Source organism: Polyergus mexicanus, unplaced genomic scaffold (genome assembly GCF_030449975.1).
Source record: "Polyergus mexicanus isolate NDT 795.1 unplaced genomic scaffold, iyPolMexi1.0 SCAF_59, whole genome shotgun sequence".
NCBI classification, from domain to species: Eukaryota; Metazoa; Arthropoda; class Insecta; order Hymenoptera; family Formicidae; genus Polyergus; species Polyergus mexicanus.
In genome coordinates, this window is record NW_027223379.1 from 15669 (window position 1) to 34216 (window position 18548).

Here is an 18548-nt window from a genome sequence, read left to right on the forward strand (position 1 = left end):
GTTATAAAAAAATGGTACAGGACTTTTCTTTTCAGTTTGGCCCAATCTACCTTCACACTTCGGATGTGTCAAAAATTACCGGACATCCTGTATATAAAAACTGTATCATGGTTGCTAATAGATTGCTGGACTACCCATTCTTGGATGTCATAAAGGCATGATAGCAAGCAGAATTTCTTATTGGCTCGGCATTACTGGACCATCGTATAATATTGACAGTGCATGTAGCTCGAGTCATTTTGCTATGACAGAAGCTTACAGGATGATTCGATCTGGCATTTGCGAAGCGGCTATTGTCGCTAGTGTCAACTTGTGCATCCATCCTTTTGTAACTCATCAGTTTTTTCATCTGGGTATATGAAAAATAATATTATTAGGTTTAAAGATGTTGTGTTGTTAAATGGAATAAATATTTATTGATACATTTATCAAAATAAGAATATTTAATCAATGTTAAATTATGTTTTGTTAAATGTAGTAGTTTCTGTTTTTGAACAACATAATTAATTCGCTTATATAGGTGTCTGATAATTCTTGATACACCCAAAGCGTGAACGTAGATTTGTTCAAACCGAAAAGGAAAATCCTATACCGTTTTGCAAAATTCGCAATAGTTGTTGAGTTATTAATATAAGTTTAACTGACTCCGCCCTACCGCTTTCTACGCGCTTATTCGCTCAGAGGGTTTATTTATTAAACCGTCTGAGCAAATAAGCGCGTAGAAAAGTAGGCCGGACTCAATATGCTAGAGCTCGGAATTAGATGCCCTTTTCGGACCGATATCTGAGGCGATGCCTACAATCCTTCCCATTACCATTCGAGACTCGACAGCCGAGCCGCCGATCGCACGTGTAACGCTGTGCGGAAAGCTGTCCGGAAAGTCTCTATATCAAAAATATGCTGGGATCGTACCTTTCACCAAATCGTCATAAAAATTTTCTTTGCTATATAATTTTTATTTTTATAAATAATTAAATATCAAAATTTCTATTATTAATATATTATATTTATATGTAATCTATTATACATATATATATTTATATAGAAACTCTCCTGAGGCACAGCGTTACCCACGCGATTGGCGGCTATCAAGCCTTGAACAATAGTGGCGGGATTGTAGACGTCGCCTCAAATATCAACCCGAAAAGGGCATCTAATTCCGAGCACTGCAATAGGCATATAAAATGACTTATTGATTACGTCTCCTAACGACGTTTAATAACCACGTCTAATAATTTTTCGGCGCGGTATCGTATGTCACGCATCGCTCACTGCGCGCTGCATGATCCCACTTCTCACTATTAGACGTTGTTAGGAGACGTAAACAATAAGACATTTTACATGCCTATCGAGTCTGACCTACTGCTTTCTACGTGCTTATTAGCTCAGACGGTTTAATTAATAATTCAACAATTATTGTGAATTTTGCAAAACGGTATAGGACTTTCCTTCTCAGTTTGAACGAATCTACCTTCATACTTCGAGTGTGTAAAAAATTATCGGACACTCTTTATATTTTCATCTAATTTTTGAAATACTGTATATATTATTTGAGAAACAAAATTATATCATGTTTATTCGATTGAAACAAATTGTCGTACAATTAATATTGTGCGCCCAACCGCTAAGGAGGGAGTCTTTCGGGATTTGTACGCCCAAAGGATTAGGATCCACGCTCTAAATAAGACACTTCCGGACTTTTGTTAGAACGTCGTATATTTCACACGGTTTATTACACTGTTCATTTGTTCGCGATTATAATGATCGGACACGATACAGTAAAGTTATTGCATGATTTTTGGGCAAGTCCGCGCTTGATGTTAATGAGCTATATTACTGAGCTAGCGTCGGTTCATCTTGCGCTCAATATATACCAATTAATTAGGTCGTTAATTAAGCAAGAGTATAGTGACCCTGACCAGAGCATGTCTCGTACTCCGCTTGTCAGTCTGTCTCATCAGCTGTTTACTCAGTTTCCGAGAACTTGACCGTGACTTCCTTCTTTTTAGTCATGTCTTTTATTTTATTAATAATCTTTTATTACTTTATTCTTTCTTAATTATTTGTCCTTGGGCTCTTTTTCCAATTTTTATGCTTTGCTTTATTCAGCTCTTTGTTAATCTTGCCTGTGTTACTTTATTGTTTATATCTTAATATTAAGAAATTGGTCGGGTTACAACAAAATGAACTACTGATATTATTTTAGGAATTTTATCTAATAATGGTTACTGTAAACCTTACGATGAAGAAGGCTGTGGTTATATGCGTAGTGATGCAGCTGTAGTAGTATATCTACAAAAGGCAAAGGATGCAAGAAGAATATATGCGACCTTTGTCTATGGTAAAACCAACTGCGATGGTTTTAAAATAAAAGGAATTACCTTTCCATCACTTGACAAGCAAAAGATGTTATTGGAAGAATTTTATGAAGAATGTGATATATCGCCTTTTGAGTTATCTTATATAGAGGCTCATGCAACTGGTACTCTAGCTGGCGATTCTGTGGAACTTCAAGCCATTGATGAAGCTTTATGCGCTAAAAGACAGCTTCCTTTGTTATTGGGTTCAGTAAAGTCGAATATTGGACATTCAGAAGCTGTTAGCGGTCATTGTCAAATCGCAAAGGTAAATTTATAACAAAATAGGTTAATAACAAGGGTTAATAACAAGCACACAAAAAATTTCGCTACCATAACTAATCATGGTTTGCAAAATAAATTTTTAAACTGCAACAAAACGCTGTTGTACCTAATAAATAGGTGTCACAACTAAGATGTTCGCTATCCATATACTGAAATCTAGTTACCACACGCAGTTTTTACCTACGGCAGCAAATTTTTTTCCGTGCAATAGGCTTATAATATAAAATACAAACAATTAACAATTATAAGAAATTAAGGCTCTTGAATGACATCACAAATTTTAAATAATTGCGGGCTAGTAAGAGTCAGAACGCGGATAGTAGTGCGTCAGTTTTATAGAAAAATAAGTTTTCTTCGAAACTGATTATGTGCATAGAGTATGAAATTTATTTGGCGCTATACCAAGATTTTTAAAATTAATCTCAATTCGAGATTTATAATAACTCTTCTTTATGCCCCTGGAGAGACAAAGGCGCGAAAAATATCGGGGCGAAGTCGCTGAATCGGGAATCGAACCCGTCTTTCGCTGTCTTTTTCTCGCCTTCGTCTCTTTAGGTAAAGAGGAATTATTATAAATTTAGAATTGAGATTAATTTTAAAAATCTTGGTATAGGTTAGGTAAATTTCGTGCCCTATACACATAATTAGTTTCATAAAAAACTTATTTTTCTATGAAACTAACGCACTATCATCCGCGTTCTGGCTCTTACTAGCCCCCGATTATGTGAAATTTGTGATGTCACTCGAGAGCCTTAATTTCTTAAAATTGTTAGTTCACGCCGGCTGAATGATGATGTTATTAGTAATAGATATTTACATATAAGGTGAATGAGAAGTATCGGTAGTGTAGGATCTGAATAGCTTAGAGGTAAGAGTAGTCGTCCGGCAAGCGAAAGACTCGGGTTCAATTCCCGATTCAGCGACTTCGCTCCGATATTTTTCTCGCCTTCGTCTCTCTAGGGGGTAAAAAGGGATTATTATAAATCTCAAATTAAGATTATTTTAAAAATTTTAGTATAACAGCAAGTAAATTTATCCTATGTGCACCTAATCAATTTCATAGAAAACTTATTTTTCTATGAAACTGACGCACTACCATCTGCATTCTGGCTCTTACTAGCCCGCGATTATTTGACAAACAATTAAGTAAAAATGCTGGCAGATAAGAGCGCAGGTATTGGTACACAAATTTATTATTGTTAAGTTTTATTAACAACTCAGGAAAAAATGGTCCATGTATAATTATATACATCATATGATGTGTATATATATAATTGTGTATGATATTATATATTTCCATACATAACCTTATATGAGATTACATATATTTATATATAATTTTATACAATTACACACACACACACACACACACACACATACACATGCGCGCGCGCACACCATATATATATATATATATATATATATATATATATATATATATAATTCATATATAAACATATATAATTGTATAAAATTATATATAAATATTGTAACCGTATATTTTTTTTTAAATTATTTAATTAATAATTATTGATTCGGCGGGCGGTTCTTCGATGCCCACGGTACACCTTCGGCGCGTATTTCGAATATCGATTTCGCAATCCACAAAATTCCCGGTATCGTAAAACAAACCAAGTTGGGCGCCAGGTACGTCAGGCCGCACCGTTCACGATAAACGCAACACCGAAAGATAATCGCGCGACCGATAATTAACGCGACGGCAAAATTCCGCGGCTATTTAGTATACCCAAAATGGTAGAAGGGGAGGTTCGGGGGAGACGGGAAAAATCTTGAGAGTCGAGAACACGGGAGCCAAAATGAGCATTCGGTCGGTTAAAACAAAGATAACAATAATATATTAAAAGAAACAAGAATATAGAACAGTTCATATAAATAATAGCCTTTGATGACAGTAATTATTTTACAGGCGAATACGATATATTATTTCCGCGGAGATCGGCACGACCGTGCGCAACAGTATCAAATTACCGGGCGTCTTACGCGCTTTAACTCGACTTTTCGGCCGCGAGGATTTCCGCCGTACGAGACTTAATTAGGCCGCGACAACTAAAGAAATCTCTCGAATACGCCGGTAACTACTTTACGCACGCTCGTGAATCCGCTTCGATATAATAGAAAATACTAGATTGCACGACTCAAATCGGTCCGTTGGTCCTGCTCGCGATAAGCCGATATACGTCTCAATAACAATGACGGTGACCTTTGCGTTGAAATGCCGAATATCTAACTCGAACGACTCGCGGAAACTAATAGCGGGCTCAAAGACACCCGATAGATTTCTTGTACGAATTTTTAGGATTTCGCTTCCTCCTGACTCCAATTTCTTACAATACTTACAAGATACGCGCTAACAATACACAGAGATAGAACGGAAACTATCGATAACGACTGTGATGTACGAATCGCGCGACGCAATATTTCGCGCGAGTCGGAATATCGATCGCGTGAACGCAAAAATCCCGATAATGCGCAACATACAATTATTACAAACGCGAGACTAACATTAATGACTGTCGGCGGCGGCGAAAAGAATAGAGAGAGCCTATTTTACATAATTCGGATGAGCGACATGTGCCCGTCGGCCGTGCGACTTAATCTACCAAAAATATTCACCAAGTTAATATAAATATCCACCAAAACGCGTGACTCGACAACTATTAAGGGCGCGACTCATCCGAATTAATTACCTACAATAAATCGGCAGCAAACTCGGGTCGACGACGCTCGTCCTACCGGCAGGAATACTTCGGCTCTTTCCTTAGCGATCTCGTTCTCGCTCGTACGCTCTGGGCGACCTGCGTTCTTCCTCAAGGCTCGCCGAACAGTGCCGAGCGAGAGTCCTGCAGGAGACACCTGCGGTTCTCGCGATCCTTACGGTTGTCACGGCCGTGTTGGTGGGCTCCTCGCCCCGAAATTTCCAAAATCGGTTGTTGCTTGACTGACAGATGCAGAATTCCGGCAGCGTCCGATCGGTTCTCTTTCCTATCTCGAAAAATAGGCCCATGATCAAGAGTCCTCCCGCCGCTCCGTCCTTGGGACTCCCTCGCTTCGCGCGGGTGGAGTGGCCGCCCCTTCAGCCGGTTCCTTCCGGCCCTTCGCTTCTGTTCCTGTCATAATAATTTAAAATTAGCGAGGTATATTGGCCACCATGAATGTAGTTAATATTGAAAAACTACGACCTGACATCTCCTGTTTCCTGGGTGTCCTGGACTTCCGCTCTTGGCCGTCGCTCTTCTCTCTTCCTCTCCTTCCGCCGGATGGGATCCCGCTCGACCTCGTGCCGACAACTAATCCGCGGGCTCATTTTGAGCTTACAGTTTCGATTTTTTTTAACCGAAAGTCAGATCCCGCTGAGCGACCCGATGGCCGCTCTCTTCCTAAATTAGGAAGACGCAGGCCCCCGAAAAACCGCCCCCGATCGGGCCATTCGGCCCTTGTGACGGACTTCCCAAAAACGTCACGTCACAATATATATAATCTCATATACGGTTATATATGATAATATTATGGCGACTCTATCTTTTGTCGCCACCTTCAAGTTATAGGCTGCGGTCGACGCGATCGAACATTCGCATCCGAGCGTTGAGCTTCGAACTCAGCATGCTATGATTCATTTTACCCCGAGCACCGTTAGAAGGCGTTTTGACAAGAACAATTACACGATTGTAGAATCCAGTCAGTAACATTATATAAAGGAGTCGATTCGACGACATGCACCGATTCCCTGTTAATGTCCAACGCGTAACGCAGTGATTCGTCTCGAATAGCTTGCATTTTGAGCCTTTCAACATCTCAACGAGATTTTCCAGAACATCGAGATCCTCAAGACCTTCCCTCTCCACGAGATTTGTTGATCTCCGAGATCCTCGAGATCTTTCATCTCCTTGAGAAATTTCTGATCTTCAAGATCTTCCCGATTTGCTAATCGGATCTCTCCGAGATCTTCTCAGATCTTTAAGATCGTCCAGACCTTCTAGCATCTCTCAGAAATCTTCTCAGATCTTCATGATCCTCCAGACCTTCTATCATCTCTCCGAGATCTTCCCAGAACCTCGAAATCCTCTAGACTTTCCATTTTTCTGATCCTCGAAATCTTCTAGACTCTGAAATATTCTAGAACATCTAGATGAAATCTTCTAGAAAAGATCCTAGAACAACGCAATATCTTCCCTGGGAACTTATCCTCTGGGAATCTGATTTCATTCGGAAAATTCCTATAAGGATCCCGAAACAATCTCCTCCTCCAACACTAAGAGTGCTTTGAAATCTCTTCGGGAGTAATAAAATAGATAAGGAGACTCAAACTGAATCAAATAGATTTAGTCCTATTAAATATACGAAAACCCATCCAATTATAACATATACAGAAAAATGTCTCATGTAAATATGTTTTAATAAATACAATTAATTCGTTAAAAAAAAATTTAAAAAAATACCTCTACAAATTGGTGACCCCGACGTGATCATGGAGGGTGACAACCAACAAATCTGGTTATTAAAGCACTTCCCTTTTGGCCACAAGAGCCTGAACTCTGGTTTGCTCAGTTAGAGGGGCAATTCACCCTAGGAAGAATAACACGAGATGGAACGAAATATTCTTATGTGCTTGCACACATGGAAACCAAGTATGCACGGGAAGTAAGAGATATCGTCACACAGCCTCTCGCTGAAAAAAAATATAAAGTCTTAAAAAAAGCATTAATTAAAAGACTTTCTGACAGGGGCAGCGAATCCATCAATTACTGGAGCATGAGGAACTCGGTGACCGAAAACCCTCCCAATTCTTGCGACATTTGCGGACACTTGCCGGTACAAACATTTCGGAGCAACTTCTGCGAACCTTATGGTTAGAACGGTTACCTTCTCAGATGCAAGTCATTTTAGCAACTAAGATTGAAGACAGGTTGAAAGACGTCGCCGAACAAGCTGATTGTATTGCGGAAGTCACCAGCCGAACTGTGGTAACAACTGCAACTGCACCTACCGCCGCAAGCTCTTCATTAGAAGACCAAATAAAAACACTCACGCAACAGTTAGCAAAATTGACCCAGCAAGTTAAAGGGCAATTCAGTTTAAGAAGTCGATCCAGGAATCGAGTAGTGAGAGAACGATCACAAAGCCGTAATAGGATTGATGATGGACAACGCTTTTATCATCGTAGATTTAAAAGCAATGTGAAGAACTACCAACAACTTTGTAATTTTAAAAAGGAAAATAAGGAGGACAGTCGATGATGGCGGCCAACGACATTGACCCACGACCCCGCCGCCTTATCATAACAGACATAAAAACTAAGAATATTTAATAAATACGGAATCGGATATATCCACGTAATCTATTAAAAAGCCCGTTGGAGTTGAGCACATACCAACTTTACGCAGCAAACAATACAATTATTAAAATTCATGGACAAATTATCTTGGAATTAAATCTTGGTTTGAGAAGAAAATTTTTTTGGAGATTCACAATAGCCAAGGTAACACAATCAATAATCGGCGCTGACTTTTTGTCCCATTTTTATCTACTCCCAGATCTAAAAAAAGAGCCGTTTAATTGATGGCAAAACAGTATTATCTATAAAGAAATCTTCAGTCATTTTGAAAAACGAGAGTATTAAAGTCGTAATTAAGCAAGCGAATTTTCACAGAATACTTAATAAATACCCTAACATCGTTAAGTCAACGGGAATCAGAAAGGAACCATGCCACATCACAGTACATTACATCAAGACAACGCCAGGATCGTCGGAAGGACAACTACGACGTCTGGCCCCAGATAAATTAAAGACAGCAAAAGCTGAATTTGACCTCTTGTTAGAAAAAGAGGTAATTCAACCTTCGAAGAACCCATGGGCTGCACCTCTGCACATGGCACCAAAAAAAGGGAATTGCTGGCGACCATGCGGTGATTATCGAAAATTAAATGCAAGAACTGTATCAGACCGGTATCCAATTCCTCACATTGAAGATTTTACACAAACATTGGAAAGCAAGAAAATCTTTTCTATAGACTTGGTAATAGACTTGGTAAGAGTTTACAACCAGATACCGGTACATCCAGAAGATATTCCAAAAACGGCAATAACAACTTCCTTTGTCTTGTTTGAGTACAAATATATGCCATTTGGACTACGCAACGCAGCGCAAACTTTTCAACGCTTCATCAACAAAGTTATTCACGGGTTAGATTTTTGCTACACATATATCGATGATATATTGGTAGCGTCGAAATCAGAAGATGAATATGAAGTGCATTTAAGAAAATTAATTCAAAGATTAAATGACTTTGGGTTAATTATAAAACCCGCTAAATGTATATTCGGGGAATATCAAGTCAAATTCTTAGGATATTTAATATCAGCAGAAGGTACTAAACTCCTAACAGAAAAAGTCCAGGCGATCCAAAACTTTCCAAAACCGCAAACAAACAAGCAAATGCGCCAATTCTTGGGAATGCTAAACTTTTATAGAAAATTCTTTTCTGGAGTAGCAAAAAACTAAGTAAAACTTAATGAAACTTTAGCAGGTCCTATATAAATCAAAAGGAAAGATACCAATTATTTGGACACCAGATTTAGATGAAGCATTTGAAAAAACAAAAAATAGTCTATCCCGAGCAACAATGCTAGCACATTCTGATCCACAAGCTGAACTTGCCGTAATCATGGATGCCTCCGAAAATGTTATAGTAGCTGCAGTTCAACAAAGAATCGGAAAAGATTATCGACAACCACTAGCGTTCATAAGCAAAAAATTAAGTCCTGCTCAGAAAAAATATTGCGCTTATGATAGAGAATTACTGGCAATATATATAGCAATAAAATATTACAGGTATCTCTTAGAAGGACAAAAATTTACAGTGTTTATAGATCACAAACCACTTATATACGCTTTTAATCAAGATCCGCTTCGAAGCTCCCCGTGCTAAGCATGCCATCTTGAATTCATTGTCCAATTCACTTCAGATATTCAATATATTTATGGAAAGGAAAACTAGCAGACGCTCTCTCAAGAGTAGAGAGCATTCAAGAAGCAATAAATTTTGAAAAATTAGCGGAATCCCAGAAGGTTGATGATGAGTTACAACAAATTTTACAAAACAATTCTGCATTAAAATTAAAAGAAATACCAAGTCCAGGAACAGAGACTACATTATTTTGTGATGCTGAATCACAGATTCTACGAGCATTTGTGACTTTACCATATCGTAAAAAAGTTTTCCGGTTGTTATATGATTTGTCACATCCTGGAGTTAGAGCCACTGCAAAATTACTAATGCAAAGATTTGTTTGATATTCATCAAAATTGTCGTAAATGGACGAGGGCATATCTACATTGTCAATAAGCAAAAATTTCAAGACACAATAAAACCAGTTGGGAATTTTCAAATTCCTACACAGCGTTTCGAACATATACATGTCGACATCGTAGGACACAATGCCAATTTCAAAAAATATTGATATTGCCTGACAATAATAAATCGATACATGAGGTGGCCTGAAATCTGATGGATTTGACTATTGAAAAAACAGTAAATTTTGAGAAATAGACAAAGGTTCACCAATTTTCTACGTCATCTTATATTAGAGAAATGTCGTCATTTTAATGTCACTCACATTTCAAAGATGAATTTAACATAACCAGTGATTAAAAAACGATGTTACAATGACGTCACCTTGCTATCTGGGATACGATCATATATAATTATATGTAATTATATATAATTATATATAACTATATATGTATATTATCTATAATTATATATAATTATACATAATTATACATAATTATATATAATTATATATAATTATATATAATCATATATATTTGTATATATTTATATATGAGCATATTTCATATACAAGGTGTCCTAGACTACTCGTACATCCCTTTTCTTTCAAAAACTAAGCATTTTAGAAAAAAACGTTTTGAACAAAAATTGTATGGTTTTGAGGGGAACATAAGATGGTGTCATTGATTTGACCTTGGATGGCATCGTTAAGGTCAAGTCAAGGACACCTTTAATTTCTTAAATGGAAACCCTTATTTTTTATTGCATATTCTTATAGCTTATGTCGAGAACTTTCCAAAATACTATAAAGTAGTGTATCTATGCGGGTTCTAACTCAAGTCCTCTGAGGGGGGGTGAGGGGCGAGAGGAACCGGGGGGGGGGGGGTATGACGTCAGGCGGGGGACCGCGGCGAAACCGGTAGGCGAGGGGTCCGCGGAGAGGGGGGAGGGGGACCGCACGAAATTGGTTAGCGAGGGACATGCGGGAAAGAGGGAACGTGAAGGTACGATGCCGCGAGTAAGTGTGAGAGAGATAGCGCGAGGCGTCCGCATGTGTAAGAGAAGGATAGCGTTAATGATATTCTATGGGCGTGGGAGAAAGATAGCACGAGGCGTCCATATGAGCGTAAGATAAGGATAGCGTCCGCATGCACTTGAGAGAGAGAGAGAGGGATATGCACGTGGATGATACGGCGTTCGCAAGGCGGTGCGAGAGAGATAGCGCGGGGCATGCACGCGTGTAGGAAAAGGATAGAGTCCGCAAGTTAAATTTTGCAGACTGTGCATATCTATTACACCGTTTTTATTCATACATACATACATAAAGGATGGGATAAATAATTAAATTCTCAGATAATTAATAAAATAACTTATTTATTACAAGCCTCGTGAAGAATATTATTTACAGCACATGTCAATAACTTGCAATCTATGAGCGATTCGCTGTTAAACATATCACTTTCATGTATCGTTTTTGCAGCGTCGCATACATTAGCGATATTATTCTCTTGTAAAACAGTTACGAATTGTTTGAATTTTTCATTTACAATATGTGTATTTTCGCATAACCAATAATACAAATGATCTATGCATTTTTCAAAATCGAATAAATAGAATAGAGTTGGCGGTTTCATATATAAAGAATTATTGGATAATCCTATTTTTATAATATTCGAATCAGATATTTTAACCACTTCGAATGTCAAATCTCGAATCCGCAATGGGATTTCAGTCGATTGTAGAAGCCGTTCAATGTCCGCACGTTTCTGCATTAGCGATTTCCACGTTTCAAAAGGCAATATTATTTGATTGCCCCGATTATCGCCGAGAACCAATCCCACGCAAGATACAGCTCCAACGTTTATTCCCATGTCCAAATATTTGTATGACGTCTGGGTTAAGGCGTATCGTCTTCCGAGTATACGAACCGCGCGACGAGGCTCGGATGAAATGCTAGGGAGTAAAAACAATATTATTTATATAAATATTTAAAAGGTGTAAAAAAATATTTAAAAGGTGTAAAAAAATATTTAAAAGGTGTAAAAAAATATTTAAAAGGTGTAAAAAAATATTTAAAAAGTATAAAAATTGTTCAAGTTAATTAAAACTTACTTGTCACATTTCTTCTCTTACACGGTGAAGTTTCATCAGCATCTTGAATCGGAACGTAATAATTCATGCGGCTTCCTTCAGTGAGATACATTTTTATATGAACCCTTCACACAAGTGGCCGATGCAATACTGAACGTATTAAACATATTTAAAATGTATATTAGCGTTGCAAAATTGCAATGTGGTGGGGATTATTGCTGACGCGATATTTTTTTCAATTTTTCTATTCAAGCGCCGATGTACGGCTGCTTCGTGATGACATCACCCCCAGATGTGAGATTTAGCCGAATGCACGAAAAATGCAACATAATATAAAATTTTCAAGCGCTAATGTGCGGCTGCTTCGCGATGACATCATCCTACATATCAGAATTCAAACGCGCGTGTCAAAACTTGACAAAATCGTGAAATATAGGAATAATTATCAAGGTTAAATTGTGCTAATATACAAGTAATTTAAAACTTTTTCGATGCATCTGATCTGAGAGAGATTTAGTCGAATGCACAAAAAATGCAACGTAATATAAAATTTTCAAGCGCCGATGTGCGGCTACTTTGCGATGACATCACCCTTAGATATCAAAATCCAAACGCGCGTGTCGAAACTTGACAAAATCGTGAAATATAAAGATAATCCTCATGATTAAATTGCACGAACATACTTGGACAGCAGCATGTAATTTGAAACTTTTGCGATGCACCTGGGATTTGACATAATCTCTAGACGACAAAAAAAAATGCAATAATCGACATTAGTCAAAATGTACGTGACAAATCGCGAAATAAAGATTTAGTTGATACACATGATGGAAAGAGACATCAAGATAGAATATAAAATAGAGGTAAAGAGGCACACCCTGTCAGTATTTTCGCATAGAGTTCCGAGACAAGAGCTGTTAATAAGCACATCTTGTTAGCAAAAATTTTTGGCATAAATTTGGGAATATGGCGGAAAATAGTGCCGAACGAAAACTGCGTGAGCAAGCTGCAAGGGTGAATTAGATAGAGTACGTTGCGTGGGAGCAACGATGCGACGAATATATCGAATCGTTGGAAGAGCAAAGTCGAAACAAACATCTACAATTATTGATCGGGATTCGACAATCGCTGATTGCCCGAATTGCACGAATCGAGGGATTGAAAAACTCGTTACCTAGACGTTTTGTACATGCGGGTGCAGGATGCAGTACGCGACAACACGGATTGATTTGGCGAGAGATCGATACGGTGTTCGACAGCCGCATATTGACTGGTGCGATTATAAATCATAATCACATCGAGCCCCGTCAATTTTTCGAGGATGCCAAAAACATTGTGCTCGAACACGTACAAAATGTGATGAAAAAACATTTTAATGTGAAAATTAATACAGTGTTCAAAGGCGAATTTGCGACGAGTGATAAACGCGCAAATAAAAGAATCAATACGAAAAACTATGAACTCTTTCGAACATCCGATTTATGCGAATGGTACGAGCGGTTGTCGAGCCCACTCTAGCATCACTCGAAGAATTTCAGGAACGCGATTGCGGGTGGGCATTGTCGCGAATACTCAATTTAACTGTAAATATAAATAAATATAATCCTTTGCGCGCGGGATGTCATATAAAATGACCGCGGGCGATAATGATGAAGAGAGCGGTAATAAACGTGCAATCTAATGACGATGCGTGTTTCGCGTGGTCTGTGGTCGCCGCTCGATATCCAGCCGAAAGTTATGTTTATCGAGCATCTTCGTATCCTCATTATACGACAGTGCTGAATCTCCAGGACATTGAGTTTCCAGTGACCGTGAATCAAATTAAAAAATTCGAACTTGCCAACGATATCTCAATCAATGTATATAGTATCGAGGAAACGAACATTGTCCCGATACGTCTGAGTGAGCTGAAAAGAGACAAACACGTCAACCTGTTGTACATTGAAGACAACAACGTTGGACATTTCGCGTGATTCAGGAATCTATCCCGCCTCGTGAGCTCGCAATTGAGTTGTGGCAAAAGCTCCGCTATTGAACAGCTTTGAACGGCTATGAACAGCTATCGAACAGCTATTGAACGGCTATAAACAGCTACCGAACAGCTATTGAACGGCTCTCGAACGGCTTTGAACGACTATCGAACGGCTTTGAACAGCTATCGAACGGCTATTGAACGGCAATGAACGGCTTTGAACAGCTATTGAACGGCCGCTGAATGGCTATCGAACGGCTACCAAACGACTATTGAACGATAAAACAATTATTTATACACCATTCAAATATTTAATGTCTATGTCCATGTACTGAAATGTAACATCTATAATTTAATTAACTAGCTGACGCCGCTATCTAACGTCACGTACAGAAATTTAATACTCGCGTACTGGGATAAGAAACAGGAAAAGGGAAAAATAAAAGAGAATAAAATATATCTTAACAATAGTTTATTCTAAATAATGTTTGGATGAATCTTTATGATGATTCGTCCACAGAAGAAAGATATATAAAGAATATACGTAGAGGAATTATCTCATTATTGCAAATTATGCCTCGATCAAATATATCGAAAAAGATCTCTGAAAAACAGCTGCTCGTGGAAGAATTGCATGCTCCAGCGAGAAAAAATTTCCCACGTAGACGTGTCATAGTACGCGGATACGACGATCTGTGGCAGGCGGACGTGGTCGAGATGCGTCCATATGCACGATTCAACAAAGGCTACAACTACATACTCACAGTTATGGACGTGTTGAGCAAGTATGCGTGGGCTGTACCGCTCAAGAGTAAGAGTGGAAACGAGATGTCGGATACGATCGCAAAGATAATTCGAGACGATGGAAGATGTCCGAAAAATTTTCAAACCGACAGAGGAAAAGAATTTTACAACGCAAATGTACAGAAACTCGTGAAGAAATACAGCATTAATCATTATTCGACGTACTCTATCATGAAAGCCTCGGTCGTGGAACGATTCAACCGAACGTTAAAGAACAATATGTGAAAACTGTTTACGTTTAATGAAAATTACAAGTGGATCGACGCGTTGTCCCGGCTCGTTGGAGAGTACAATGCGCGAAAACATCGCACTATCGGTATGAGACCTATCGATGTTACCTCCGCGATCGTCGATAAACTTTTAAATACGGTATACAGCAACGTAAAGATTGCGGTACCGGCAAGATTCAAAGTAGGCGATCCGATACGCGTGAGTAAAGTCAAGACCATCTTTAAGAAAGGTTACACACCAAATTGGTAGACTGAAGTGTTTAAGATTGTTAAAGTGCAGAAAACTAATCCTATGACCTATGTACTCAAAGATTCGCGCGGAAATCCCGTCGCCGGCGGATTTTACGAATACGAGTTACAACGCATTGCTAATCCCGACGTACAACTCGTGGAAAAGGTGATACGCAAAAAGAGTGACAAGGTTTATGTGAAATGTCTGGGATTTGATGCTACACACAACTTTTGGATACATAAAAATAATATATTATAAATATGTTAACAATAATACATAATAATATTTTACAAATATAAACAAAATTGTAAACTTTCTAAAATATACATATAATTTACAATAAATATACATATAATTTTAATTTACAATAAATATACGTAATTTTTTATTTACAATAAATATACATGCTTCTTATTTACAACAATATTTTATAATGTCCCCATGGTAGCGTGTCGGTGGTTTCGGGTACGATATACCGCTTGTCATCGTACGGACTTAGAGCAATTTTTGTCTCACGAATAGTGTATACTTCATGTAATTTAGATCTTATACAAGACTGCTGACGCGTCATTTCAATCTCTTCGTTCAAACACTGCGTGTAATCGTCGAATGTTACCGTTCTCGCAACGACGTTACTCTTGACGCCTTTTATTTTTTTCGTGTCTTTCTTACCATCTAGTCGCAACGCGTACATATTTGCCCTAAGCCCGACGAATTCGGTCATGATGGCGCCATTATTTTCATCCTTCATTAAACCCTGTATCTTTTTATTCGCGAGCGGTATACCGTACACATTGTCCACCGCATAATCGCTGGTATCGAATCTGTCGACGTTGCGCTTTATATTCTCATATACATCTTCACACTCGATGTGATATATGAGACTGTTGGAGTCGGTGTACATGACTTTACATTCCTCTCGATACATAGGTACCATGTAATCGTGGTGAATCCTGTACAAACATGTCTTGGATATGTCGAGTATACACATGCCCACGTAGATTGGTTAATTAAATTTAACTTCGAGATTGCGCAATTCAACGGCGATCAGATTCTCCGAAAACACGCTTCTACTATGAAAATTTGGTTTTGCGATCATCGCCTCTGCGCCATATCTTCCATCCCAATATGTCACAAGCTTAATATTAACGTGATTGCGCACATTTTCCATCGTTTTGCCAAATACCGCATTATTCATTAATTTATATAAATTTTTTTCAAAATCATTTTTCGCGAGTGTTCGGAATTGTGTATTGAGTTCAATATAACTGCGAAGCCATGGAGATTGCGAAAACTATAATACTCGATGTAATTTTGTAACTCGAAGTCCGTGTCGCGTGCATTGCTGCAGGTTGCGGTAATGTATTACATAACGCTTCTTATTATATAAGGTTGCGAGCAGCTTATCCTGCCGCTTACCAGGTGGTTTGTCGCGTGTCGGGCAAAACGGTAGGTCAGTGTGCGCATCGTGAACACGTTGCGGATACTCGAGATCGATTTCAAGGATGTAGCCTATAGGCGAATCGAGCGCGATCGATGATGTATCAAAATCGGATACGTCGTCGAAAATCTGCATAGGGCAAGTGTTGACACATTGCCCATCCGTACATATTATTTACATCAAAGTACATGAGATACGTTGAAGGTTTCGATGGATCGTACGATTGCATATACTTGTTATTAGCATGTGCGTATTTGTTGGAATATTGACTCAAACCACCGCGTATTCCGCATTCGATAAACATAACCATGTCGATATCCGTAAGCAATTCGAATGTAATATTCGTATGCTTCAACATGGCGTCCCATGAGTATCCGGGAAGAGTGTAGTAATACGCGGGGTCGAGCCCATAACTTTTAATACAACTCTCGCGGAAATTTTCAAAAATGTCTGCTAATAACAAGACATCAATTTTCAGATACAAGTCGCTATATTCACCCAGCGTTCAAATGGAGAACCGCTTCCAGACGTTCTCGGCGTGCGCGTAATCGCTCTCCGATATTGTGTCACCGGTCAAGGAACTGTAAAATGATTCGCGCGGTGGTAAACACGTATCTTGCAATCTGTCAACGCAGTCAATATATTTGTACGGACAGACGCTCTTCCGTGTTAAAATGTTTATATTGAAGTTGTCATTCGATAAATGTAGAAATTCAGATTTTAAAATTTTGTTTGTCGTTCAAGAAAGTAAGCGTTTTATAAATTATATTATTAATTCTGTTTCTCGAACGTTCTAAAGCGAGACGTTACGTGCGAAGCCTTGTTTTCATTCCGTTTTTGCGGTTTCTTCGTATCGTTCGATTCTGACAAACACCTCGTTGTCGATAGCCGATTGGCTCTCGGAATCGAACGATCGAAATTCCTCCTTTTTTGTAGTACCCGTATCAACCAGAACTATTGTACGTGGATCGCAGAGAAGGTTTTTCGTTAAGACACTTCGTCGCAAGCCTTCACCGGGAGCACACCGAACGCCTCACGCTCATAAAGTTATAATTAAACGATAATTCGCGTGTCCGCTCATATCTTGCTGTCGCGTGCGATTACCTAAGACGGTCCGGGAGTTGGTGTCGAAAGGAATAAATACTGTTCAACAAACTAAACCCGGACAAATCAATTACGTCCTATCTCTCCGATCGGCGAAACAAATAAATTCTGTTAATGTGGACGTGTAAATCGAAGGCGCGGCTACATTAAATGGTCCTTCGAGCCGGATTTTGGAAAAACAGATAGTGATTCGGTAATCAGTTCGCGGAGTGCGAGTGAGAACGCTGACACGCTAAGGTAACAGCACTTATAAAAACTATCGCGAGACGGAGACGGTGCGCGATATCAAAACATCTATCCGCATTCCGCTGCCGTAAATAATAACGCGAGTGCGTTGAAAGGACTTCCGGGAAAATAAAGTGCGCGAAGTCAACCTTGCATCCCTTTGCATTATTAAAGTTGTGCTCTTAAGCACAACGTATCATTATTATTTGCGCCCTGCGTAATCCGCAGTGCCGCGCAAATCTCGCGCTTCTTAGCGCTTTGCACAGCTTAAGTGCAATCTTTGTGCTCTTTAGCACTTCGCACCTCAGAGTGCGACCTGCGTAATCCGCAGTCACACATAGTTGTCGCACGCTTTAGCGCGCGGCACGGTTAAGTGAAAATTATAGTGCGTCTTCGCACATCCGCGTGCGACGGACCAGTCGTCACGCTTCAGCATCTCTACAACCACCAGGTGGTAAATTGTTGCTGAAAGGCTTCATCTTATCGGACTACCATC

At 38.9% G+C, this 18548-nt stretch overlaps 1 protein-coding gene and 1 pseudogene across 1 annotated transcript; both read left to right on the top strand.

Moving 5' to 3' along the window:
• Positions 1-244: 244 nt before the first annotated feature.
• On the top strand, positions 245-6746 carry LOC138943924 (fatty acid synthase-like; annotated as a pseudogene).
• Positions 6747-13010: 6264 nt separating this feature from the next.
• Positions 13011-15540, top strand: LOC138943925 (uncharacterized). Its single transcript, XM_070314830.1, has 3 exons — positions 13011-13058; positions 15076-15249; positions 15301-15540. Exons 1-3 carry the CDS (start codon positions 13011-13013, stop codon positions 15538-15540), a joined length of 462 nt encoding a protein of 153 aa, XP_070170931.1.
• The last annotated feature ends 3008 nt before the right edge of the window (positions 15541-18548 follow it).